The 25,594-nt window shown below is 36.9% G+C and overlaps 1 protein-coding gene across 2 annotated transcripts; it reads right to left on the minus strand.

The window, feature by feature from the left end:
- Nucleotides 1–65: 65 nt before the first annotated feature.
- Nucleotides 66–22,543, minus strand: LOC127410658 (sec1 family domain-containing protein 1-like). Of its 2 annotated transcripts, none has more exons than XM_051645788.1 (25): nucleotides 22,487–22,543; nucleotides 21,594–21,664; nucleotides 21,404–21,492; nucleotides 21,120–21,210; nucleotides 20,873–20,995; nucleotides 19,642–19,729; nucleotides 19,449–19,538; nucleotides 17,824–17,879; nucleotides 17,271–17,356; nucleotides 16,999–17,098; nucleotides 16,354–16,493; nucleotides 12,211–12,301; nucleotides 12,008–12,081; nucleotides 11,125–11,206; nucleotides 10,910–11,006; nucleotides 9,140–9,210; nucleotides 7,194–7,273; nucleotides 7,008–7,070; nucleotides 6,848–6,923; nucleotides 4,741–4,794; nucleotides 2,789–2,841; nucleotides 2,415–2,448; nucleotides 1,985–2,050; nucleotides 1,842–1,910; nucleotides 66–274 (listed from the first exon to the last, which is right to left on the minus strand). In XM_051645788.1, exons 1-25 carry the CDS (start codon nucleotides 22,515–22,517, stop codon nucleotides 251–253), a joined length of 1,899 nt encoding a protein of 632 aa, XP_051501748.1. In that variant the 5' UTR covers nucleotides 22,518–22,543; the 3' UTR covers nucleotides 66–250. The 2 variants fall into 2 exon arrangements, with proteins under 2 accessions (XP_051501748.1, XP_051501749.1); XM_051645789.1 differs by lacking the exon at nucleotides 22,487–22,543 and adding an exon at nucleotides 22,270–22,429.
- Nucleotides 22,544–25,594: the final 3,051 nt, after the last annotated feature.

The raw sequence follows: 25,594 nt of genomic DNA on the forward strand, positions 1-25,594 counted from the left end.
TTAGAAGTCTACGCATATTCTGATAATCCACAGTGAACCAGAAGAAAGAAAACAGTATGCAAATGATGGGTTAAGCTGTTAAACTTTATTGTGGGGAACCTTTAGTATTTCATTAAATAGTTTAGGAAAACAGTATAAAGTACATGGAATAGCAGTGATTCTCAAGTTAGAGGGATTTCAATGGATCATAACCGAAGAGATCTTGATTCCAATTTCGAAAAGGCTGGATAACTGGACTCCAATGCTCCTCCTATTTCTGACCAAGCTGGGAGAGCTGTGAAGAAATGAATGGGTTTTGTCTTAGCTCTGATACTGCATAAACACATTAACACTTAAACAAAAGTACGATTACTACTGAATACATTTTGGGAAAATCAGGTCAGACAAAGTATTATGAAATTTATGGCCAAGGGAAGAGATCAATTCAACTTTTATTATACTTCTAGGGCAGACTTGTTTTGCAGTAAAGGTGCCAGACAGACCACAAACATAACTTAAAATCTACTGATGGAAGAAGCGAGATACAAAAACTTCCCATGTTTTTCACTCAGGAAGAGGAATAAGGGGTAAAAATATACGAACAAGAATTCTGTGTGGGGAAAAAAACTGGGCAAAATGTTTAACAAATATTTACAGAGGGAAAGGCATGTTATGACTTGGTGTCAACTTGTTAAGACAAAGTACAATGTAGATTTGCTTCAAGCAGCAAAAAGTATTCCAAGACACTCAATGCAGTGTTGTTCCCTCCAACTAAGGGATAATCAGATGTATTTTTCACTGATTTCTGTCCATGCACGTGAAAAAAATATTGATGAATTTGTAGCTCTTAGCTCCCAGCTGAAGCGTGATGCTAATCGCGACATCGAGACTGAAATCTTGAATGATGCATTAAATGTCCTTCAAACAAAGTCTATTTGATATGTTAAATTTGACAGTGATTCAAACAAACATTTCTTACAGGTTTATGCTGTAGGGAAGGGATCAGCAACCTTTTTGGCATGGAGTGCCATTTTTTATTTTCCTTGTCAATGGCTATGCCAATGCCTAACCACCCAATCTACATCTTGGTGTAATCCTCATGATCACGCAGCATGTTTTCATGTGTTGAATGGAGGCTAAACACTATTAAAGTGTGAAGAGGCAACAGACGAGCGCAGCACGTGCAAGCCATTCACGCATAATGAGCCGGCAGCGCAGATCAATTTAGGAAGTGCTTCACTTTCAGTGAAATGCACCAGCAAAATCCTAAAACTTTATTTCAAGTTTTAATTTATTTGGAATCAGACTCAGATTTTTTAACTCCACGATGTGTGTTTATGTTTAATCTCTTAATCTTTTCATGAAGTTTTGAGAGTCACCAGCATTGTGGTTTAATTAGGGCGTGTGCTGGGCTAAAAATCTCAAGGATTGGTAGAGGTGTCTTCTTATTTACATCACGTGTTGTTCTGAAAGCAAAAAGAAACAAATAAAACATGAAATGCAGGCTGTCATCCGCTCAACCGCGCAGCAAGACTGAAGCAAAGCAGGTGCGTTTACTCACACGATTCACCGAAACAGTGAAGCACTGCCTGAATTCATCTTCGTTGCTGGCTCGTGATGTGTGAGTCTTTTAACTATACAGCAGACTCGACGCACAATAACTTTTTGTTTAGCCTCCCATTCAGGTCACGAAAACATGCTGCATGATCATGAGGAAGGATTACATCAAGAGGTAGATTGGCATGCAGATGCGAGGGACTGCATATAAATAAAATAGTCTACTCCTCCATCGCTGTTGCTTGCCTGCCAGTGATTACCTTGCTGTATGTTGCTGACCCCTGCTGTAGGGGAAGTTATCGTACCTGTTTAATGAACTGGGCTGCATTGAAAAGCTCACTACAGCCATAAAGAACCCGCTTCCCTTGTCTGGCCTGAAGAGAAAAAAAATCATTACACTTGTTTTTATAAGCAAACGGAGTTCTTCATCAAAATGTGTCAAGCATACCTTTGTGTAGTCAACAAGATTTTGATACTCTATGTAATTGCCTCCACCAACAACAAAGACAATGGCCTGTGAAATGAGAAAATCTGACATCAGTTAATTACATTTTTAATGCAGACTTGCACTTTTTTCCTGTAAAAAAGCATTCTGTGATATTTCACAGAAGGACTCTTGAAATAAATGACACTCCTACAGACAGATCTCAGACAGTTTGGGTTTCCAGCTCAATTTGTCAACAGCAGGGCCTAATCTCCTTTAGGAACAGAAGGCTGTTTGTGCCTTGCAAACACAGATTATCCCTGCCAGGATACAATGCATGGGCGTCAAACCATGAAGATACCATATCAACACCTTCACAGTGCAGAATCACGACCAAGTGTAGTGAAACATCACATATCAGATATCAGCTATCAGCGCTGGTTTCTATACTCACATCTTGAAAGGGGTTCTTGTTTCTTGGAATGGAGCTGAGGGAGTTAAAGAGTTAGAATTAATTCATCATTTCTAGGAGAGAGTGCAAACAGCCAATAGTTGTGGAAAGACGACAGATCTTCTTATATTGTAAATATTTTCAGTGGAAAGTTGCAGCATTGGCAAGGAAGTGTGAATCCGTTATTTACCTAACTTCAATACTGCCTTATGTGTATGTAATAAAGACACAACCGATTTAAAATTCCTCCATGTATCAAATGCCTTTAACATAATATTTGAATACAGCAGGACCAAGTCAAACATAGAGATGTATAATTAGAAAATATAAGAAGCTCTCATGACTATCAAGCCTGGTCTTCGTTTTTGGTGTCCTACCTCTCACTTCCACGAAGCATCTTGGGATCAAAGTATCTGTAGTCATCTGTCTCCTACAAAAATCACAACACATAACAATAGGGATTGTAGAGAGCGTAAATAAATTAAGGATTAAATAACATTCACTGCACCCTCCCCATTTCCCCACCTCCTAAGAACCACCTCATTCATCTGCATTAAATGCTTATGAAGATAAAATGCTTCCCGGCAACAATTCGTCCGAGAACTAGGAGCCTCAAACAGTAAAAAAAAAAAAATATATATATATATATTCTCCCATTCCTTCAGTTAGACTAAAAAACCCAGATATCGTCTCCCTGCTTTGAATAGTCTCGACAAAAACTGAAGAGAGCTGTCTCTGAGGCGGGGGCCAATGGCCTCCTACTTCCTCATCCTCCATATTGGATGGGCCAAGCCTGTCTCTTCCCACACGGGACCTCAGTCAGTCTGGTCTGACAGCCCTGGCGCACCGGCACATACTTCATTATAGGATGAAATACTTTGCCGTCAACTTACTGAAAGAGGAGCCCCACTGCACTTCCAAATGGCTAAATGCAGATTTTTTTGCTATCTGTTTACCCTTGCTAGGTAGCAAAGCTAATACTTAATAGCGAGTGCTGAACACACTCTTAAACCTTGTGAGACAAGTGGTGGAGGCAGGAGATTCTGGATAGATCTAAGGCCTTCAGCTGCCCAGCTTCTCCAACAAGAGCCATATTGTGCAGGGCACTGAAATTCCAGTAGCTGAGAAAATGATAATACTGCTATGTTTGATTCACGTTTATGGGCATAAAAGGAAGGGTTTGAAGGGGAAGCATTTCCAGTCTGTAACGAGATACGGTAATCTGTCCACCCCAGCTTTTGAGAGCAAGAAGATCAGAGGGACCATGAGGGGGTTTTAGAGGGAATTAATGTCTTTATGTCACGGTAGGAGAAAGTGGACGCTAAAAGGCCACTGTTGATTTCAAGAGCTAAAATGTCAGCTCGCTGTCTCCATTGCAGCATTTTATATATAAAACACCTCAAGATGTCTCTAGAAGTCATATTAGGAGGGCGCTGTCAAAGAATTGCCACATCACATCCTCTTTAGTAATTCCACATTTATAAAAAATCAGCATCAATCATTCCCCCCACACAGCCCCGGCAGTTAGTTGATCTCAAAGCATTTTCAAAGTAGACTATTCCTTCAAGATGGTCCAATAATAACTTGAAAACAGCCAGCATGTTAAAAACCTGATGCTTCAAATACAGACGTTTGCAGCTTCTAAAGGGATGTGTTCTGCTACCCTTACTGTCTAGCAGAACACAATCCCATTAGCATTGAATTAGCTTCACCATACATACAGAAGTTCCCTGCTTTAAGATTAGCTTTATGCACACAGGGGTATGGACCTTTGTTCTGTTTCACAAAGGTGAAAAGAACAAATGGATTGCTTCCAACTCCCCGAGCTGTAGAAACTTAATGCTTGCTCACTAGAAAGCCTCTCCCTCTCTTTCTCATTCTCTCTCTGCAGGTGTTCCCGTGGCTGAGACAGTCGCATTAACCGTGCAGATCAGATTGCCTGGACTGAGGTCTCGCTACACTCAAAGAGTCTCTTCAGTGCACCATTCAGAGTGAAATCAGTGTCCCATAGCACTGCAATGTCATACGCATTAATCCGCAGTAGGAGGTAAAGCAGTCAGGCTTGGCCATACAAAATACTATTTTGCACACTGCACACTGACACAAAAATCCTAATGATCTTTAAAAAAAAAAATTGGATAAAGGCTGTCAGCTTTTAGAATAGCCATTAGTAGTAGTAGTATGTGGAAAGAAAAAAAAAAAACTACAACAACAACAACCATAAGATTATTATTATATACAATTCAAGTAAGTTTCACACTAATACAGCAGCAAAACATGATGAATATTTGAGTTTATGAGGAAGAAGATGAACAGATCATGCGCTCACCGGGTTTGACTTCATTTCCATCAAGTTGTCCAAGATGCGAGTAACTGGCAAGTTCTATATGAGACAAACAAATGAGAATCACAACAAGCCCAAAAACCTAAATATTATGCCACATGCTTCACATGCTATCCAATTCTCGAAAAAACAAGTTTCCTCCTCTGAGGTTGCACATGAATGCCCCCTCAAGTCGTACTTATGACTGGGAAACTCTTTATAAGAATTATAAGAATAATTTCACTACCTGAGTTTCCGAGTTGGGAGGAGAATTTTAACATGGCAGAGAAGAGAACGGTTTCTGTAGTGAATAATAGTTTTTAGGGCTGTTGATTTAGGATATTAATTCAGCACCATTATATAAAAAATAAAGCGTTACAAAAATGAACGCAGTTAATCATGTCCCTGGACTGTAATAAGGAATATTCCTACCATCTGAGCAATTCAAGCTTGAAGTACCATCTATTTTCAGCAGGGGGCAGTAAGCGAAACTCCAGCTGTACTGGAGAACAAACCACATTTAGGCTTCCCTGACACTAGCGACAGCACATGATGAGAATGTGTTCTTGTGATCAAACAGCTGAACGGAAGGCAATTCCGAATGCTGGGATCTCAAGACGCGCTTTTCTAAGTTTCAAATTACGTTTCACTTTACCTAAAAATGCTGTGTTTATTATGGCACAGCGCAACCAAATTGAGACGTTCCAAAACCATCCTTGTAATAAATCGATCTCGAACAGATTGATTAATTAAATTGCAAAATGGATTTCTGTGGACTGTAGACCAATGACAGGCTTGTGCTCAATAATATGGAAATCAACAATATATTGCCTTCTAAAGCCACTTTTTGTATTGTCTTATCAATGCCAATACAATAATGACTGCCACAATTATGCAATGCATTTTAATTATTTGAATTATTCTATTAATAAAATATATTTATAATTATTGAAATTATTTAATCATTATGTACCAAATTATTATTTGGTGGGCTTTTTTTTGACAAATATAGATATATGCAATTAATTGTGATTTTTTTATTTTAAATTGAAAGCCCTAATAGGTTTTATAAATTTTTCTAAATGCAACTACCTTGTTGCTTGCCGTTTCGGTCATATACAATTATAATAATTATAATTTTCTTTATTTATCACACATTATACATTTGCACATACACGGTGAAATTCTTCTTTTTCACATATCCCAGCTAGGCTGGGGTCAGAGTGCAGGGTCAGCCATGATACGGCGCCCCTGGAGCAGATAGGGTTAAGGGCCTTGCTCAAGGGCCCAACAGTGGCATCTTGGCAGTGCTGGGGCTTGAACCCCCGACCTTCTGATCAGTAACCCAGAGCCTTAACCGCTGAGCTGCCACTGCCCTACAGTACATTTACGTATATCAGTAACCATCTGATGCATATTGTAAATGTTTTTACACAAAGAAAAAGGCATGTATTTGACCAAAATCCCAATATCATCAACAAGTTGACCAACATGTGTTACGGTGTCAAAATAAGAGTTCTCCAAGAAATATGCAAGAATGAACCTGAATGAACATTTCCATGTCTCTGGAAGACAACAATGCACTTGAACGTGACGTACACAAAATTACAACTTCAGAAGTGGGAAGTAGTATCACTCAGATAGCATGTGAAGGCAGCATAAATGCAATTTAGAAGTGAGTCCAATCTCATGTTTCACTACATTTTTACATTTCTAAAGAAATTGTGATGATACTGATGCATTTGATAGGGAGTTCTGGGTGGTTATTTAGGCATTGCTTGGAGGTTTCCTTCTGTCCCAAGTCAAAAGCTATTATATCCTGGTCCCTAGATATACAGTAACTTGGGTCCTTCCTTCAATGTAAGCATATGCATTTTTTTCATCCATTTTTTGTCCTTCAGGCAAAAATAGTTTGGTTCCAAACTCTTAGAAGAACTAGCCACCTCTCTTCAAAAAGCCACAAGATTTGAGGTTTAATCTGACTTTATACGTAATCTAATTTAAGTCAGTTACTCTAGTGTAGTTGATAGTAGCCAGTGCAGATATGAATATTTAGAATAAGTTAGTTAATGTAGGTTAAAGCATGAGAAAAAAAATAAGTCTATATACTCACATGCTGTTTCAGAACCAGATTTTTCACCCCCTCCATCACAAACTGGGAGCCGGTGTTCATCACCCTTGAGAAAAGTCTAAAAGATGACAGACAGGCCATTATCCTTTTGCTTTCAAACACTTATGGCACTAACAAAATGTAATTTGGTGTAGCCTCATACCCCATTGGTTTCACTCCACTGCTCCCATAATTGGCTGGTGTTGCAGCCATTTTGGTAAATGCTCTGGAAAATAGGTTATACGAGTTGCAACACTACTGTTCTTATTATTCTGCTGAATTGAATGTATTAACTAGGCAAGTGTGACAGTGTGTTATGATGTGTTTGTTGACAATGGCCAGCACTTACTTCCACTGCTTTATGTAGTTAAGTGGGGATAAGTCACAGCCTGCATCCACCATCGCTTTCTTGTACTGCTCTAGATCCACCTAAAAGGAACAAAATGTCTTAGCTTCAAACTTTTATTTATTCAACACTCGACTCTCAAAGAGAAAAACAAAAATCCAACAGTTCAAAAGGGATTGTTTTTCTAGAATGAAGAATGACATATAGCTCACAAGTCATATGCATTCATCAGAACGAGTCTACGCCACATGAGTGAGAAAGCCGTTTTGATGTCACCAACCTCATTTCTGCCTCAGAAAACAAACAACAAAAAGTCTGTTTTTGGAGTTTAAGCATATGCTTAGCCAACAATAATCTCTACCGGTTCAGGAGGACACAGATGAAAGAAAGGATACCAAAAGACATGGAAAAGAGTTCCTACTCAACTTCAGCTGTCAACTCTGAACACACCATTATTCTTTGGAAAGTCAAAGCTTTTACAGCCTGCATTGATCAACATGGATAGAGAATAACTACAGGGTCCCTGCCCAAAGCACTGGCCAGTGTGCTTTCTCTACCGTGAAAGGACTAAACTCCATGGATGAACTGTGGTCACCATTTTGGGAGCGGCAGGGCTTGGATATAGTACATACATCCCAGCTTGATCCCATGCGTCTGCCCCCTTCATTGGAAGAACTCATACTGGCATTTCTACAGCCATTTAAGTAACATCCAAAGAGATCTTTCCATGATCTGAACAATTCTACTTTATCAAGGTACAAGAGTAATAACTTCTGGACACTGCATCAAAGGGTGTCAGTGTTCCTCAAATCTGCGCTGCATGTGTCCCAAAGAACAACAAGGCTTTTGAAGACAGTCTGAAAGTACAGGGTTTTAGAACCCGGGCCGAGCTTCATAGGGAGCGGTCGGAATATTTTTGGCTTGATGTTTCCTTTAACAGTGAAATCCATGCATTTACCACTGATTATAATAAAGTGTGGTGTTACCGAAAGTGCACATCAGGGTAGCCCACCACAGGCAACCTCGATAGAAGATACCACAAATCTATGCTTTAAGATTATTTATCTAGCAATATTAAAGTGACAGTTCACCCAAAAATGAAAATTCTCTCATCATTTACTAACCATGAGCCATCCCAGATGTGGATGACTATCTTTCTTCTGTTGAACAAAAACAAAGATTTTTAGAAGAATATCTTAGCTCTCTAGGTCCCACAATGCAAGTGAATGGGTAACGCATTTTGAAGCTCCAAAATTCATATAGAGGCAACATAAAAGTTAAATGATGTGGGTGCCTATAAATCTTCCTCCCTGCCCAGTAGGTGGCGATATGCATGAAGAATGCGAATCGCCAAAAACAAAAGAGTGGAGATTGATAGTATTAAATAGGATTAAATATTGACCCGTTTCTCATCCACACCTATCATATCACTTCTGAAGACATGGATTTAACCACTGGAGTCATATGGATTTTATGCTGCCTTCATGTGCTTTTGGAGCTTCAAAGTTCTGGCCACCATTTACTTGCATTGTGAGGAACAACAGTGCTGAGATATTCTTCTAAAAATCTTCATTTAATAAATTAAGTCACATATCTAAGATGGCATTTGGGTGAGTAAATGATTAGACTTTTTAAATTTTTATTATTTCAGGTAAAAGATATAGTTGACTCAAAAATGATAATTCTGTCATCATTTACTCACTCTCATGTTGTTTGAAACCCAGACTTTCTTTGCTCCGTGGAACACAAAAAGAGATGTTAGACATAATTTTAGGGACTTAGAGCCTACTCAAAATGTCTTACTGGTTTGGAATGACACAAGGGTGAGTAAATGATGACAGATAAACTAACCCTTTAATGTTGGTATGGGACACAATCAACTATATGTGAAGCTTGTTACTGGATATTTTATCAACTTATGTATGATACTCATTGGTCTGGGACCTTACCTCAGATGGGGGCTGCTGGGAAGTGATGTAGTAGATCAAAAACATCCGCATCTTATCCTCAGCAGTTCCGGCTACCGATAAGAAAAACATTTATACATTTATAATGAAAATGAATACAGTTAATTTACATTTAATAATAAACACAAGCGTTTGTCAATATTTTTTCCCCCACCGATGCTGAAATGTGATTTTTAAATCAAACATTAAACTCGACTGAACAAAAACGCACTGTGTATTCTCAACACTTGAAAAATAACGGATCATTATCATTATAGTTAAAATAGTGGCCATTCCTGTGTACTCGTAAGAACCCTATGAACCTAAAGAGGACCCTGTGGAGATCAAGAAGCTGTGTCCTTTTGAAACCTCACAATGCTGGCAGGAGAGAAAACAAATTTCATCCTGTGGTAGTAGCATCACAGATAGTCTTTAAAGCAGACCGCTTCCCCCCAGGGATGTGATGTATTTCAGTCCACTAAGCTGGAAAAATGACTGGATGATGATAAGGGGTGGAATAGACTCTCATTAAGGGAATGGGGTAGGAGTTACTCATTCAATTAGTTCGTTTGATCTCTCATGATGAGGCTGGTCTTGATAAAACAAAACTTTATGACAGTGAGGCAGAATGCCATGCTTGGAGGGATACGGTGATGTTTGGAATACGATCAAACTTGAAGACCAGTTGACAAGTCAAGGCATATTAAAGCAATAAGCCACTTGAGGCCATGTGTTACAGTGATTTTACCGTGGTTAAGGGGTACTGTCAGGCACAACGCAAAGGTAAGAATGGTTGCCAAGCAATGTAACAATCAAAGATCATAATAATATTATCATCAATATTTGTATTATTATTATCTAGTATTATTAGGGCCGTCAAATGTAATTAAATATGTTTAATGTCATTAGTTTTTTTAACTAACACATTCATTCAATTTGACAAAATTTGATTAAAATTATGGCGCACATATTTCTCAGTACAGATAATTTATTTATAAATGAAACCTAGAGGGCCGTTTAACATAAGTAATTTGCATTCTACGTATGGTGAAATTTCATTAAAATTGATGCTCTGCAGGTGAAATATTACCCTTGGGTTTTAATTTTAATTAAATAAAATTTAAATATAAGATTACATCCAAAAAGTGTGGGGAAAGTTGTTTTATTATTAAATTGTGCAGACTTGCATTTCTGCGTTTGCATTTCCTATGGGTTTTGATGCAATTTGAGAATATAGAGAATATAAAAAGGCCACAGTTGCATTAATCTACCAGCAGCATTTTTTATATATAAATAAATATATATATTTTTTTAACTTATTGTAACATGCTTTGAGATTGCCTTGCAATGTAAAGCGCTATATAAATGTATAGTATTATTATCATTATTATATACCGCTGTCAGTGTCATTCACACAAATTGCAGAACCCAGTAATTACATGTATTATTTAGTTCCATCTTAAAAAGGAAATGAATGCATTAACTGAATATGCTGAAATTAAGAATAAATCACAATAAAAATATTTTAATGGTTTGTAGCAACTTGCTGCGATAATATATATAGTACAATATAATACAGAATTCAATTAATATGCAGTTACAGATGAGCATATACTGGCTATTTTGTCATGCCTTTGAAACATGGCTCATTCAAACAGCTTTAAGAGCCATTACTATCCATTTGATGAATGTTCACAAACAAGTAAAACTGTAGTGACACTATGGTTTGTGATAGAACTGATACAGTACATGTTTAACTTGAGGAAGACTCACCATCAGGATCACTTATAATGTCCAGCAGAGATTTATCGAGAGTGGACTTGCTCATGAGCTTCTCCTCATACTCAAAGTACACATCCAGCTTACGGCTCTAAATACAGACAGTCAAATTTAGAGGAAAAATATGCAGCTCTTCCTCGCAGGAATAATAAGATGCTATGAAAATGTAACCCAAGAGATGAAAAACATTTTTCTCAGTGTGCATTGACCTTGATGTGGTCCAAAACCGCTGTTGCAACATTGGTGTGGAGGTCAATCAGTCTCTTCTTTTCCAGAAGCTCAGGAAGAGAACTGTTTAGAAAGAGGAGCACCGTGTTATCCAACTCTACATGCATAGGGTCAGACAAAGGTACAGCAGTAGGCCTTTTTTTTTGTTGAGTACATTGACTAATACTGTACATATTTATAAAAGCTCTCTGGCAACATGAGGAAGTACTGGATGTAATTAGATTATATTAGGATATACTGCATTTCATTTACATAACTGAATAAAAACAAATTGAAATTCCGGGTGGGAGGTTCACCTTTTCTTGTAAATGGAACTGATCGCTAAATAAAAAATGATTTCACCTGCCACTCTCAACCAAGAAAATAACCATGTTATTGAAATAATATATGATTTTCTGTTGGTATTTCTGGCATAAAAACTATTCAAAGAATAATGTACAGACAGCCAGTTATTATCACAAACAAAAAGTGGAGGGATCTTGTATCATCCTGAAGGGGTTTATTTTGTGATTACAATCAGCTGACTTCATTATCCTGTATATTACACTTCTTAACAAATAAATAAGTAGGACATTAAATATTGATCTAAGTTGAAATTATTTCATTATGTGAGGAAAGAACGTGGAATGCTACAAAAAACTTGGAACTAGCACAGTGTATGAAATTGGTTGTCAGGGAAAACAGTCAAATACATCATTAAACAAAAATATCGGACTGCTGATTTCTGCGATTGACAAATCAGAATACAGTATACCAGAGAGCCTTGTAATAAGATATACAATTTATCAATATAAATGTGTATATGTGTTTAAGGCACAATTGTTTCGTAGTACTATGATGCTATAAATACTTATTTTCTCTTACCTGATGGCTGAGGTAAGTTTGGCAGTGTTATCTGACAACATACTAATAGCGCCGTCATCCTCCCCTTCTAAGCCCTTAAAGAAAACCACATATCTGTGTTACTGGCATCTTATCACAGCTACCGTGCAACAATTCCTTCATTTATTATTAAGCATCAGCCTCCTTAGATTCCACAAATAACAAACCGCATCCTTGTGTCCTACCATGATGCTTTTGAGGCGTTTAACCTCATCCTCTTGTGCTCGATATGTATCCAGTTCCTCCTGCACAGCTTCTGCAACCTCAGGGAATGGACTGGAACAGTAAACGGAAATGAATTAAATTATTTTAATTCTGTTGACGCAAAAATTTGCCTGAATGCAATTAAGCTGTCGTAAATAAATCTATATAAATTAGTGGATACGGTCTGAAAGCAGGAATGGAACTAAAACAGTTTGCAAAACACAGAGAAACTTACAACTGTTTTCATTTACCAAAAATTAATAGCACATACCAATCATTGGTAAACATTAACAAATATTGCAACAGAATGAAAAACTAAATGAAAATTCTCTCATCATTTATTCACCCTCATGGCATCCTAGATGTGTGACTTCCTTTCTTCTGCTGAACACAAAGATTTTTAGATGGATATCTCAGCTCTGTTGGTCCATTCAGTGCAAGTGAATGGTGACCAAAACTTGACCAAAGCTCCAAAAGGCACATAAAGTCAGCATTAAGGTAATCCATAAGACTGGTTAAATACATGTCTTCATAAGCAATATTATAGGTGTAGATGAGAAAAATATACATTTTTAACCCCTTTTCTACAAACCCAATTCCGAAAAAATTGGGACAGTATGAAAACTGCTAAGAAAAACAAAAAGTAGTGATTTGTAAATTATAGTCACCCTTTACTATATTGAAAGCACTACAACTAAACATTCTACGATGTGAATTTCATTGTTTATTTTTATTTTTTTATGTACAGTAATTTCATATCAGATTGATTGCAACAGACTCTTTTTTACCACTGTGAAACATCCCCTTTTCTTCTAATAACACTTATTAAGCATTTAGGCACTGAAGACACAAGTTTGTTAAGTTTAAAAAGTGGAATTTTCTCCCATTCATCCATTATGCAGGTCTTCAATTGTACGGGGTCTTCGTTGCCATATTGTGCGCTTCATAATGCACCACACATTCTCAACTGGACATGGTCAGGACTGCAAGCAGGCCAATCTAGCACCTGCACTCTCTGCTTATTCAGCCAGTATGTGGTTTGAAGTTGTCCTGCTGAAAATTCTGGGATTTCCCTGGAAAAGACGGTGCTGGATGGCAGTATATGTTGCTCCAAAACGTTTACATGTCTGTCTGCATTAATGGTGCCCTCACAGATGTGCGAGTTACCCATGCCATGGGCACTGACACACCCCTGGCCCATACAGACACGGGCTTTTGGACCTGATGCTGATAACAGCTTGGATGGTCCTTTTCCTCTTTGACACGGAGAACATGATGGCTGCGTTTCTCAAAAACTATTTCCAAAAACTATTTACACAGTTCCACTGTTCTACTTTCCATCTAAGATGAGACCAAGCCCAGAGAAGTCGGCAGCGCTTCTTGACAGTGTTGATGTAGGGCTTCTGCTTTGCATAGTAAATTCTTATCTTGCATCTGTGGATCCAGCGGCGAATGGTGTTGACCAACAAAGGTTTACTAAAGTTATCCCAAGCCCATGTTCATGATATCTATTACAGATGAATTATGTTTTTTAAGAGAGGGATGTCTGAGGGATCAGAGATCACGTACATTCAGAAGTGGTTTTCGTCTTGCCCTTTACACACCAAGATTTGACCAGATTCCTTGAATCTTTTAACTATATTGTGCACTGTAGGGGGGGAAATGCCCAAAATCCTTCCAATTTGTCTTTGGGGAACATTGTTCTCAAAGTGCTGGATTACTTCAGAAGATATGGATTTAACACTGGAGTCAAACTGATTATTTTATAGCCTTTATGTGTTTTTTGAGCTTCAAAGTTCTGGCCACCATTCACTTGCATTAAATGGACCTACAGAGCAGAGACATTTTTCTAAAAATCTTCAGCAGAAGAAAGTAAGTCATACACATCTGGGATGGCATGAGGGTGAATAAATGGTGAGAGAATTTTCATTTTTGGGTGAACTATCCCTTTAAGACAACTATGCATGTTCTCCAGTCAAGCCATTACATATTTGCCAGAACAACCAAAATATTTGCTATACATAATGAAAATGCTGTTAGAAAAAGAAACTAACATCAAATGCAGACCTGAATCGTTAAGTTAGAGATCCACTTTTGAACCAATTAATTGAAACAGACAGTTTGAACTTATGCACTGAATTACATCAACCTTACCAACTCTAACGTTGTTTAGCTACTAAAGGTTGAATGAGACACTATCTTTATCTTAACGCTCTCATACTCACAAGTTGCAAAAAAGGGAGAATCACAAAACAAATCTGTTGACGCTGAAATTTAATAGCCAAATAAAAAGCACATTAAATTCATCGCGATATTCAAGCTGTTGTTATCAGCAGCAAAATCATTTAGAATATATTGTAAATATTTGATATATCGGCCAGCACTAATTATATTACATTTATTCACAAGACTAAATACTAGAACACTACAGAACAGAATACTAAATACTGGAATTAATTTTAATAATAAACAATAAGTAGGCCTATCGTTGATCATTGTGGCACATGAATTTTATTAACAGTACTGTAGATATTTACAGTTGAATTCAGAAGTTTACATACGCTTAGGTTGAAGTCATTAAAAACTCATTTTTAACCACTCCACAGATTTCATATTAGCAAACTATACTTTATGCATGACATGAGTAATTTTTCCAACACTTCTTTTACAGACAGATTGTTTCAATTTTAATTCAGTTTAATTTCAGTGGGTCAGAAGTTTACATACACTAAGTTAACTGTGCATTTAAGCAGCTTGGAAATTTCCAGAAAATGATGTTAAGCCTTCTGATAGGCTAATTGGCGTCAATTGGAGGTGTACCTGTGGATGTATTTTAATGCCTACCTTCAAACTCAGTGCCTCTTTGCTTGACATCATGGGAAAATAAAAAAAAATAAATCATCCAAGACCTCAGAAAAAAAATTGTGGACCTCCACAAGTCTGGTTCATCCTTGGGAGCAATTTCCAAATGCCTGAAGGTACCACGTTCATCTGTACAAACAAAAGTACGCAAGTATAAACACCATGGGACCACGTAGCCATCATACCGCTCAGGAAGGAGACGCATTCTGTCTCATAGAGATGAACACAGTTTGGTGCGAAAAGTGCAAACCAATCTCAGAACAACAGCAAAGGACATTGTGAAGATGCTGGAGGAAACATGCAGACAAGTATCTATATCCACAGTAAAACAAGTCCTATATCAACATAACCTGAAAGGCTGCTCAGCAAGGAAGAAGCCACTGCCAGACCACCATAAACAAGCCAGACTATAGTTTGCAAGTGCACATGGGGACAAAGATCTTACTTTTTGGAGAAATGTCCTCTGGTCTGATGAAACAAAAATTGAACTGTTTGGCCATAATGACCATCATTATGTTAAAAAGGGTGAGGCTTGCAAGCTGAAGAACATCATCCCAACCGTGAAGTATAGGGGTGGCAGCATCATGTTGTGGGGGTGCTTTGCTGCATGAGGGACTGGTGCAATTCACAAAATAGATGGCATCATGAGGAAGGAAAATTATGTGGATATATTGAAGCAACATTTCAAGACATCAGCCAGGAAGTTAAAGCTCGGTCGCAAATGGGTCTTCCAAATGGACAATGACCCCAACCATACCTCCAAAGTTGTGGCAAAATGGCTTAAGGACAACAAAGTCAAGGTACTGGAGTGGCCATAACAAAGCCCTGACCTCAATCTGATAGAAAATTTGTGGGCAGAACTGAAAAAGCGTGTGGGAGCAAGGAGGCCTACAAACCAGACTCAGTTACACCAGTTCAGTCTGGAGGAATGGACCAAAATTCCAACAGCTTATTGTGAGAAGCTTGTGGAAGTCTACCCAAAATGTCTGACCCAAGTTAAACAATTTAAAGGCAATGCTACCAAATACTAACAAAGTGTATATAAACTTTTGGCCCACTAGGAATGTGATGAAAGAAATAAAAGCTGAGATAAATCATTCTCTCTACTATTATTCTGATATTTCACATTCTTAAAATAAAGTAGTGATCCTAACTGACCTAAGACAGGGAATGTTTTCTAAGATTAAATGTCAGGAATTGTGAAAAACTGAGTTTAAATGTATTTGGCTAAGGTGTATGTAAACTTCAGACTTCAACTGTACCTTCCTTTGTGTTTTTGCCAAAATTTGTCAGCAGCAGTTAGATCATAGCTCTTCTTGTTTTTCTTTTTGGGTCGTGCCCCAGCTGGGCTGGCCTCTGACAACTGAGACTCCTCCACACTGACCCGGTTCAGGTGGAAGTCCTGATAGAAACACACACATACCAACAAATGAGTCACACTGTTGACTAGGCAAAAGAAGTAGACCAAAATATAATATTGTTTTTAAAGCTGCTGGACAACTTTTTCAAAATGACGGTGTTACACTTTGTTGTATGAAAACAGTACTGAAAGCTTTCACTCTAAATGTATAGACGATACAATCCCTCAGATTACTGTTGGCACAGAGGGGACTGAAGGCATGCTATATTTAAGCAAAATCATTTTTGTGACCATGGAAAAAATACCCAAAGGATTAATGATCATTGGCACAAAAAGCAGCCCAGCAAGTACATTCCACATTTCATGAAACCCCTTTGTCATCCATATGATAACTGCAATAACTTCATCTTTCCATATGCTGCTACATGGAAATACTTGTACTTTTTTCCCTAAATGGAAACTGCATTAACTCTTGTAGAAAAAAGGTAATATATAATTAATATGGCCTTAATTTCAGGTCATGTGAGTTTCTTTGAGTTCTGCTCACCAGCACATCATGAATGAGAGCCTGATACGTCCATGTGTGGTGGAGAGGAGTCGCTAGATCCAAATTACGGTCGGCAAGAACAAACAGCGGCCTCTGAAAACTGTGGGAGTGGTGGAGAGAAAGACAATGGAGTTGTACTGAAATCAGTCTGTCCTTCTAGATCTGTCCTCAAATTATCTATCTATCTATCTATAAAGATTTAGAACTTAAACTGATCCACACAGTCTCTTCATATACTCTTTAATGGGTTGTACAAGTGTATTTTGCTCCACCTGAACTGGCCAGTGCCCATGGTGTCTCCGGCGAACAGGCTGTTCCGAGCATCTCTCAGATTCTCTCTCAGTTTCTTGTCAAGTTTCTGTGCAAAACAGAGTTAAATCAACATTAATAATATTTCCAGTAGAAACGAGTAGTACGATATGTATAAAATAAATTAATCCAATAAACTGAGCAACTTCAGGAGTTAATTTTATCTCACATTACAGGGAGACATTCTTCTGCTGAAACTAATCATCTAAAGCTCAGCTCTCTAGAGAAAATGAGCCGAGGTTGGACCGAGTCCCACAAACAGAACAAAGAAGAATTTTGTCAAACAGAATTAAGCGACAGTATCAGTTTGCACACTGCACACAGAGTATGAAAATTTACAAATGCACTATAACCCAGAGATTAGTGGAGGGGTTGATCATTGAATTACCACAGCCATAATATAGCACTGAGTTCATAAGACCCTCTTTACTGAGCAGGAGTGGACAAAGGTGTCTCAAACTATTAATAAAGAAGGTATCAGAGGAACATTAAATAACAGATCAGTGGATCTCTTACCACAGCTACCATTTCTGCAGCATTCCCTCTTGGACATCGGATTATTGGGACAGCACCTATGATAACAGGAAAGCTTACTCTACTGCCAATAAGAGGGTGCATTAAATATATGCACAAAGGCTCCCAACTCCCAAGATACACAAGAATGTTCAGGAAACTTATGCTCAAACTTTAGCAATGTAGGATAGATCATTGCAATTCATTTAAATTGTTATGTTTCTATTAAATAAAAATCATTTTTTTCCTGTATTGAGGTTGGAGTAATTGAAACACTTTATAAATCTGCATTTTTCAACTTTTTCATTATAATTTAGTATGAAAGACAAATTGTATTCAGTAAACTAAAAACTGACCTAATGTAAATATTCAATGCATCCCCTAAATGTTTTTTTTGTCTTTTGAGCAATACACAGAACCATTTTAGTAAAGCTCTGCCACCCAGTGGATCTTTGTGACAGGTGTAACGTTAGAATAATTATAATTAAAAAAAATGACTGCTTTTCTATCTTGATAAAATATCAAGTTTTCACAAAATAATAATCAACATTACCATCTGAGGAAAGAATCATATGACATTTTAGTCAGAAGGAATTTTAGTTGGGATTTTCAATTTCTGTGCCAGAGCATCTTTAAATGTGAATTTTTAGTGTTAAAATACTTTCTCATAATAGTGAGTAAACTATGTCTATGTTGATTTCCCCAAAGAGTTTAAACACTGTGGGTCTAAGCTGCTTTTAAAACACTGCTGTTTGTTTGAGCGGACAGACATTTCAACTCCGAGCTCTAATAGACCCTGTTTACACCTAGTAGTAAGATGCGTCTCATGTGACCACTTGTGATTGGAGTTCAGGGGGAGGGTCTCTGATTTCATTACAACATACAACAATTGCTATGTCACTTGTGTTACTGCATGATAATAAACTGCAAAAAAAGTCATAAAATACAAAGAAAACGCAAATATAACAGGCGTGCTGTTTTCCCCAATGCTGTTATGATTAAATCCAAGCTGAACAAACATACTGTTTATAAACATATACACAAACTGAAAATTTCGAGCTAAATTCTCCATTATTTTAGTGGATTACCTGTTTTAACTGAACTTCAGATGTGCATTTTTCTCATCTGTGTCACTGCATGTTGATATCAAACACTCTGAAGCAGTTCCGTGAAGTTCTTGTGCAGGTGTATGTCTGCACTTTTTTTTTTCTTTTTTTTTCGACTGGACAGATATTTCCTTTATTGCTTTTTAAATCTGCATGTAAACGTCAAAGTTTTAGCACAGCGGTTGATGGACAGGTGAGGGGAGGTGCTTCCCTGTGGTCCGGGACGCATCAGGACGAATTAGTGTTTACACCTCAAATGTGATGTGCGTTTTTGCTACCTCTGTATGTGGTTTTTGTGATCCGATCACAAAATGTTTTGGACGCCGTTTACACCTCTATTTAGCGCTGACAACTTGTGATGGGATCACACAATACACATCTTTATATCAGGTGTAGACAGGGTCTCAATGGCATGAATTTTACGGGCAGAAATTACACACAACACCAAATCATAATCCTAATTCAAAACAACCCAATGGACAGACTAAATGTACAGAAGAATAAAAAACTGCCATTATTTACCAAGAGTGACAAAGAAGCAGAAGAGACTATCCACTATAGTGTCCATTATAGCCTCCATGTCTGTGTCCATGATATCTGGTTTGTTGATTGCTGAAGGGAGAGAAAAGTAGTTTTGTTAATTACTTAATTTAGGTTGAAAATGAAATGAGTAAATATAAAGTAAATACTTCTAGAATTCTTTCTAGAAGCATACCGTGGTAGGAGATGTGTTCTTTGTTTTGATTACAGAGAATGAACATATCATCTTCAAGTGTGATGAAGTTCAAATACTGATCAAAGACCTGTGGAGAGACAGAGTATCTTTTAGAAAGAAACATTTAAATATATTAAAGTGCACATTCTGGCATTTGAACCAGTCTATGCTATACAAATGACCAGTCAATTTTTTGCCTCTCTTCAGGCATTCATAGAGCTTGTATTTCAGTGTGAGACAACCAAAGTTAGTAAAAATAAAAACAGTAAAATAAAAAAATGCAGGGTTTTCCGTAAAAAAAAAAAACTATCAAATCAACACTAGGCTGTTACCACTCTTAAAGTTTAGTTCACCCAAAAATACAAAAAAAATTCTCATAATTTATTCACCCTCATGCCATCAAAAATGTGTATGACTTCCTTTCTTCTGCTGAACACAAAGATTTGTTTGAAGAATATGTCAGCTCTTTTGATCCATTCAATACAAGTGAATGGTGACCAGAACTTTGAAGCTCCAAAAAAGATAAAGGCAGCATAAAAGTAATCCATAAGACTCCAGTGGTTATTTTAATGTCTTCAGAAGCAATATAATAGGTGTGGGTGAGAAACAGATCAATATTTATTTCATTTATTACTATAAATCTCCTCTTTCACTTTCAGTTAAACATTCTTCTTCGTTTTTTGGCGATTCACATTCTTCGTGCATATCACCACCTACTGGTCGGGGCTGGTCAAACGTGGAGATTTATAGTACAAAAAAATTACTTAAATATGAATCTGTTTCTCACTCACACCTATCATATCGCTTCTGAAGACATGGATTTAACCACTGGAGTCTTATGGATTACTTTTATGCTGCTTTTATATGATGTTTGGAGCTTCAAAGTTCTGGTCACCTTTCACTTGCATTGTGAGGACCTACAGAGCTGAGATATTCTACTAAAAATCTTCATTTGTGTTCTGCAGAAGAAAGAAAGCCATACACATCTGGGATAACATGAGTGGGAGTAAATGAAAAATTTTCCTTTTTGGGTGAACTATTCCTTTAAGCATTTATTGTGTAGGAAAAAAAGATATAATGTGACGTGTATGAAGTCACATTATATAAACTTCAAAGAAATCTCAAAACCAAAAGCAAGTTACTCTTAATCCCTTGTCAAACTGACCCATTACTCATAATACATTGTCAAGAAGACAAATGAATGACATATGGACACATGTGTTTGACTTACTTTGGTCACCTGGTTTACTGCATTAGCTGCAAGAGCAGCACTTGCTATGTCCTCCAATTTGCTTCTGGAGATCGCAGAGATAAAGTTCAGATAGTAGGGCTCATAGAGTTGGTTTCGCAGGTCCTGCAATGGTAAAAGTAACTGTATTAGTTTTGCAACTGCTTTATCTTTTAACATTAATAGTCATGACTGAGAGGCAGTTTTAATATTTTTAATGCAAATAGAAAAAAACATCTTTAAGGTTTACTTGACATATCCTGTCAATGTTCTCCTCTGTGGGCATCACGAAATAAACGGCAGGAACATCAGGAATGGGATCGCGATCTGAGTGCAACAAGCTAACAGATAAAACAAACAGCATGAACCAAAGAAATCAAATGTAAACAGTCATTCAAAGAGGAAAAACCACGAACGTATAGTTGAAAAGTGAAAAATGTATTCAAATATCTATTACATAAAAGGCTTACTCCACCACAATAATATAATATAATAACATTAGTGTAACACATAAAGAAGTATTACAGTCCTTACAGGTGCAGAGTGATGCCCATGTCTCGCAACTCTTTCACAGACAGCAGGGGAGATATGATGTCTTGGCCAAAGCGATCATAAATAAGAACCTAATAAGATCGGCGAAGTGTGAGTGTTGATGCAAATGACAACAACAAAAGCATCACTGCACCAATGTGCACACAGCTAGGTGTATGTTAAGTACCCTTACCTTCCATACCGGCTCAGCTATTGTGTTTTTCAGGGGTGGGGCATTGAAGTTGAGCATTCGCTTTAGAGCAGCTAATGACAGAAACATCATATGAATACATCACCATTTAAAACAGTGTAAATATATCACTTTTTAAAAACAGAAAACAGACAAACACATGGTAAGGCTGATTTACTTGCTTGAGATTCAAAGGACTTGCCTATGTGCATGAACATTAGACATCACAGAACCTTTCTTTTTTTTTTTTTTTTTACAGGATTTGACCAAGGGAATGCAAAATTGGAAAACACTCTTTTTCTAGTTTATGTATTTTATGCAATGTTCACAAGTCAGGAATTATTTTACAGGTATTTAAAGATGAATTAGATCTATTGCACATTCATAAAAGATCAATAACCTTTTCAATGGACGTAGCTGACAGTGTCAACATCCATAAATTAAAATGTTAGCCTTTGAAAAATAAATACAAAGTTCATCATGAAAACAATACCCATTTAACACAAAAAGAATTGTTCTATACCACTAAATATTAAGCTTAACAGTTTCGCTAAGATTGCGTTATTGTGATCAGGGGTTTCTTGACAGGTCTCAGGGATTAAAATACACGCAGAATTCATAAACGAGCTGGTTGGCAGCATGTAGGGATTAAAACACAAATACTTCTTTATCTAGTTACCCTGGCTTAACATATCGTTCATCCATCTGATGTTAACCAGCTGCTAGATGAACAAAACTGTTAGCATCCTCAGCTTGACTGTTAAACTTTGTAATCCAGTTGTTGTGTATTCGTCATTGTGGTATGTATTTGCAATAAATAAGGCTTGAAAATCGTCCATTTAAATAATATCAACAATATCGAGTGTTTCGATATCAAATCAAACTTATGAACAGACCTGTCTGTTTCTCCCGGATGGAGGCCGCCATCTTTACTGTTTATGCGGTGACGACTGTGAGGGTGACGTGGCAACTGGTGTACCACAGTCTGAACAAGATATCAGTGAAGCAAGAGTGGACAATACTGATATCAGAGCTATTTAAAATAAAATCTATACCAAACAGTATCTGTCTATACCATTATGCATTTAAAATCAATACAGGGCCCAGAATTATGAAAACTCCATCTATCATCTTCCTAAAGTTATAATGGTGACCATATTTCTTTCTTTCTTTCTTTCTTTCTTTCTTTCTTTCTTTCTTTCTTTCTTTCTTTCTTTCCATCTATCCATCCATCGGATGAGTTTGAAGTGCACTCCTTGTCTAGAGCCATCTTTTCACTGCAAAGGTGGCACAGAAGCTGGCAACTGAATTGGCATTTAGGTGTATTTACACAGACCGTTTAATACTGCTCAGAGCAGGCATACATGCATTTACACAGCAATTACAGATGTATAAATAATGTTATAAGATTTATGTTTTAAATATAAAATTCTAAATCTAAAAATGTAAAATGAATGAAAATATGAGATTATACTTTTAAATTGGACCAAAATTATAACATTTATGCTTTATTATGACAACAACAATGTTTAAGGCTGCTCTGATGCTGCAGAACGTCTCGGTTGCACATGCAACCTCGGTTACCAGAGAAGTGGGAATGAGACATTGCATCAGCTGACGCTATGGGGAATTCCTTCTATATGAAGCCCTTATGCCATAACAATGGTGTTTGAACCCTGCCCACCTAGGCACTGTCAATACGTCTATATAAGCGAGTGCTCAAACACCATTTCTTCACAATAATTTGCACTGTAAATGTATTTCCCTGCTATATATATATATATATATATATATATATATATATATATATATATATATATATATATACACATATATATATATAAACTATTAATTATTACATAGACTATATATGGTAATGCAAGATAACGTGTTAACGTGAACATTACTACACTCATATTAGCTACAATGCTTAACTAATGAATTAATTAATTGCATATTATGTGGGACTATACTACTAAACCACTGTCTTAAATATGTGGGCCCCAGAGCTTACAAGCCCCCTCAACAGGGCCCTGTGACTATGAGGGCCCCCAGCCCTCTTATAGACATCATCATCATCATCATCATCATCATCACAATGTGTATGAGATGTCTACTGACTCCTGGTGAAAGTTTCCATGCTCTTCTGGAAATAGAAGACCTTGTAATATAATTTCCAAAATAGATACCACCATGTTTTGATGCACTCGTATTTTTTATGTGAAATCTTTGCTGATTTTGATAAAGTAAAATTAACAATAACAATTATATTGTTACTGATATTTCTAAATGAGTATTTATTGAATTCAAGCAACATTAATTCTTTTATAGAAAAATAGGGTTAAACAGGTTTTAAAAATATAATTTTCTTACTATTATTTAATATGGTAGGCGTTATGGCAAATAGACTCATTGATTAAGTTTTATTTTTTGTATAAAAGGGCTGTTGAACAAAAATGTTTATTATACTGTTTGTTGGTATAACTGCATGATTGCCCTGCATAATAAATAAATAAATAAATAAATAAATAAAAACCTTGGCTTAGGCGGTTGGGAAAAAGAAAATATTGACATTTTATTGTGTGGTTTAAAAGTACTGATTAAACTAGATACATAAAGTTTGTCGAGACAAACTATAATGTTGGCCTGACAAAACCTTGTCTGAAAGTTTAAAATAGTTTTTGAAAACTGAAGTTTGAAATCATGAACATTCCAAAACAGACTCGTAGCTCATTTTAACATTCTGTAAATGTAATGTAGTCTAGGGAATTTTTGAAACCATATGGTTTTACTACAGTAATATTGTAGTAGTAACCATGGTTAATTGTTTGGTAACTATGGTTTAACTAAATTCCATGGTTAAACTATTGTTAGCCTACTGTAGTGAACCTATGGTTAATTTTTGTAAGGGTAAACAAAACAGAAGTCTAATAATTTTCTGTTTAGGCTCACAAATGTAAAATAATAATAATAATAATAATGACGAATTATGACAAAATAATATCTTAAATTACCCATTTTATCCCAAGAAATCGCAAAAAAATTTATTTAATAGAAGTATCGGTATTGGTATCGGTATCATTGGACTTGAAATTATTGGTATCGCATTGAAAAGAAAATAAGTGGTATCGCCCAACCCTAATACTGTTCTCATGTCCGTCAGATGGCGGGATGTGTGACTCGCAAAGGGCAAACTTGAGAAACGACATCTTCAAAAAGACGCGTACACAAGCGGCTCTTTTATGATATCCTCTGTGGAGGAACAACAATATAAATACAGTATATAAAATACATGGCAATAAAGGATACAACTCTCCGCTGAGGTGCTGCAGATACAGCTAAAATGCTGAGGTGTCTGCTGGCAGTCAAGGTGATGAGTCATCTTGCTCGAGTCCAAGTCGAGAATCCCTCCACTGAATGCGTGTCTTCGACGGCAAAGCAGAGTTGAGAGAGCGTTCAAGACCAGAGGTGTAGTCGCAGTCTTGAAGGAAGAAAATTCTGAAGAAATGTTGTTTGAGTAACCACTTATACAGTTGAAGAAGTTTACATACACCATCTTAGAAAACATTCCCTGTCTTAGGTCAGTTAGGATCACTACTTTATTTTAAGAATGTGAAATGTCAGAATAATAGTAGAGAGAATTATTTATTTTAACTTTAATTTCTTTCATCACATTCCCAGTGGGTCAGAAGTTTATATACACTTTGTTAGTATTTGGTAGCATTGCCTTTAAATTGTTTAACTTGGGTCAAACATTTTGGGTAGACTTCCACAAGCTTCTCACAATAAGATGTTGGAATTTTGGCCCATTCCTCCAGATAGAACTGGTGAAACTGAGTCAGGTTTGTAGGCCTCCTTGCTCGCACTCGCTTTTTCAGTTCTGCCCACAAATTTTCTATCGGACTGAGGTCAGGGCTTTGTGATGGCCACTCCAATACCTTGACTTTGTTGTCCTTAAGCTATTTTGCCACAACTTTGGAGGAATGCAACCGAGCTTTAACTTC

Source organism: Myxocyprinus asiaticus, chromosome 20 (genome assembly GCF_019703515.2).
Source record: "Myxocyprinus asiaticus isolate MX2 ecotype Aquarium Trade chromosome 20, UBuf_Myxa_2, whole genome shotgun sequence".
Taxonomy (NCBI): Eukaryota; Metazoa; Chordata; class Actinopteri; order Cypriniformes; family Catostomidae; genus Myxocyprinus; species Myxocyprinus asiaticus.

Bases quoted from the DNA above. Each gene is read 5' to 3' on its own strand.
- LOC127410658 (XM_051645788.1), bottom strand. From the start codon at position 22,517: ATGGCGGCCTCCATCCGGGAGAAACAGACAG. The intron at 17,099-17,270 runs GTGGAGCAAAAT...CCACTCCCACAG, and splicing joins ATGGGCACTGGCCAGTTCAG to TTTTCAGAGGCCGCTGTTTG. The intron at 6,924-7,007 runs GTATGAGGCTAC...GTCATCTTTTAG, and splicing joins AGTGGAGTGAAACCAATGGG to ACTTTTCTCAAGGGTGATGA.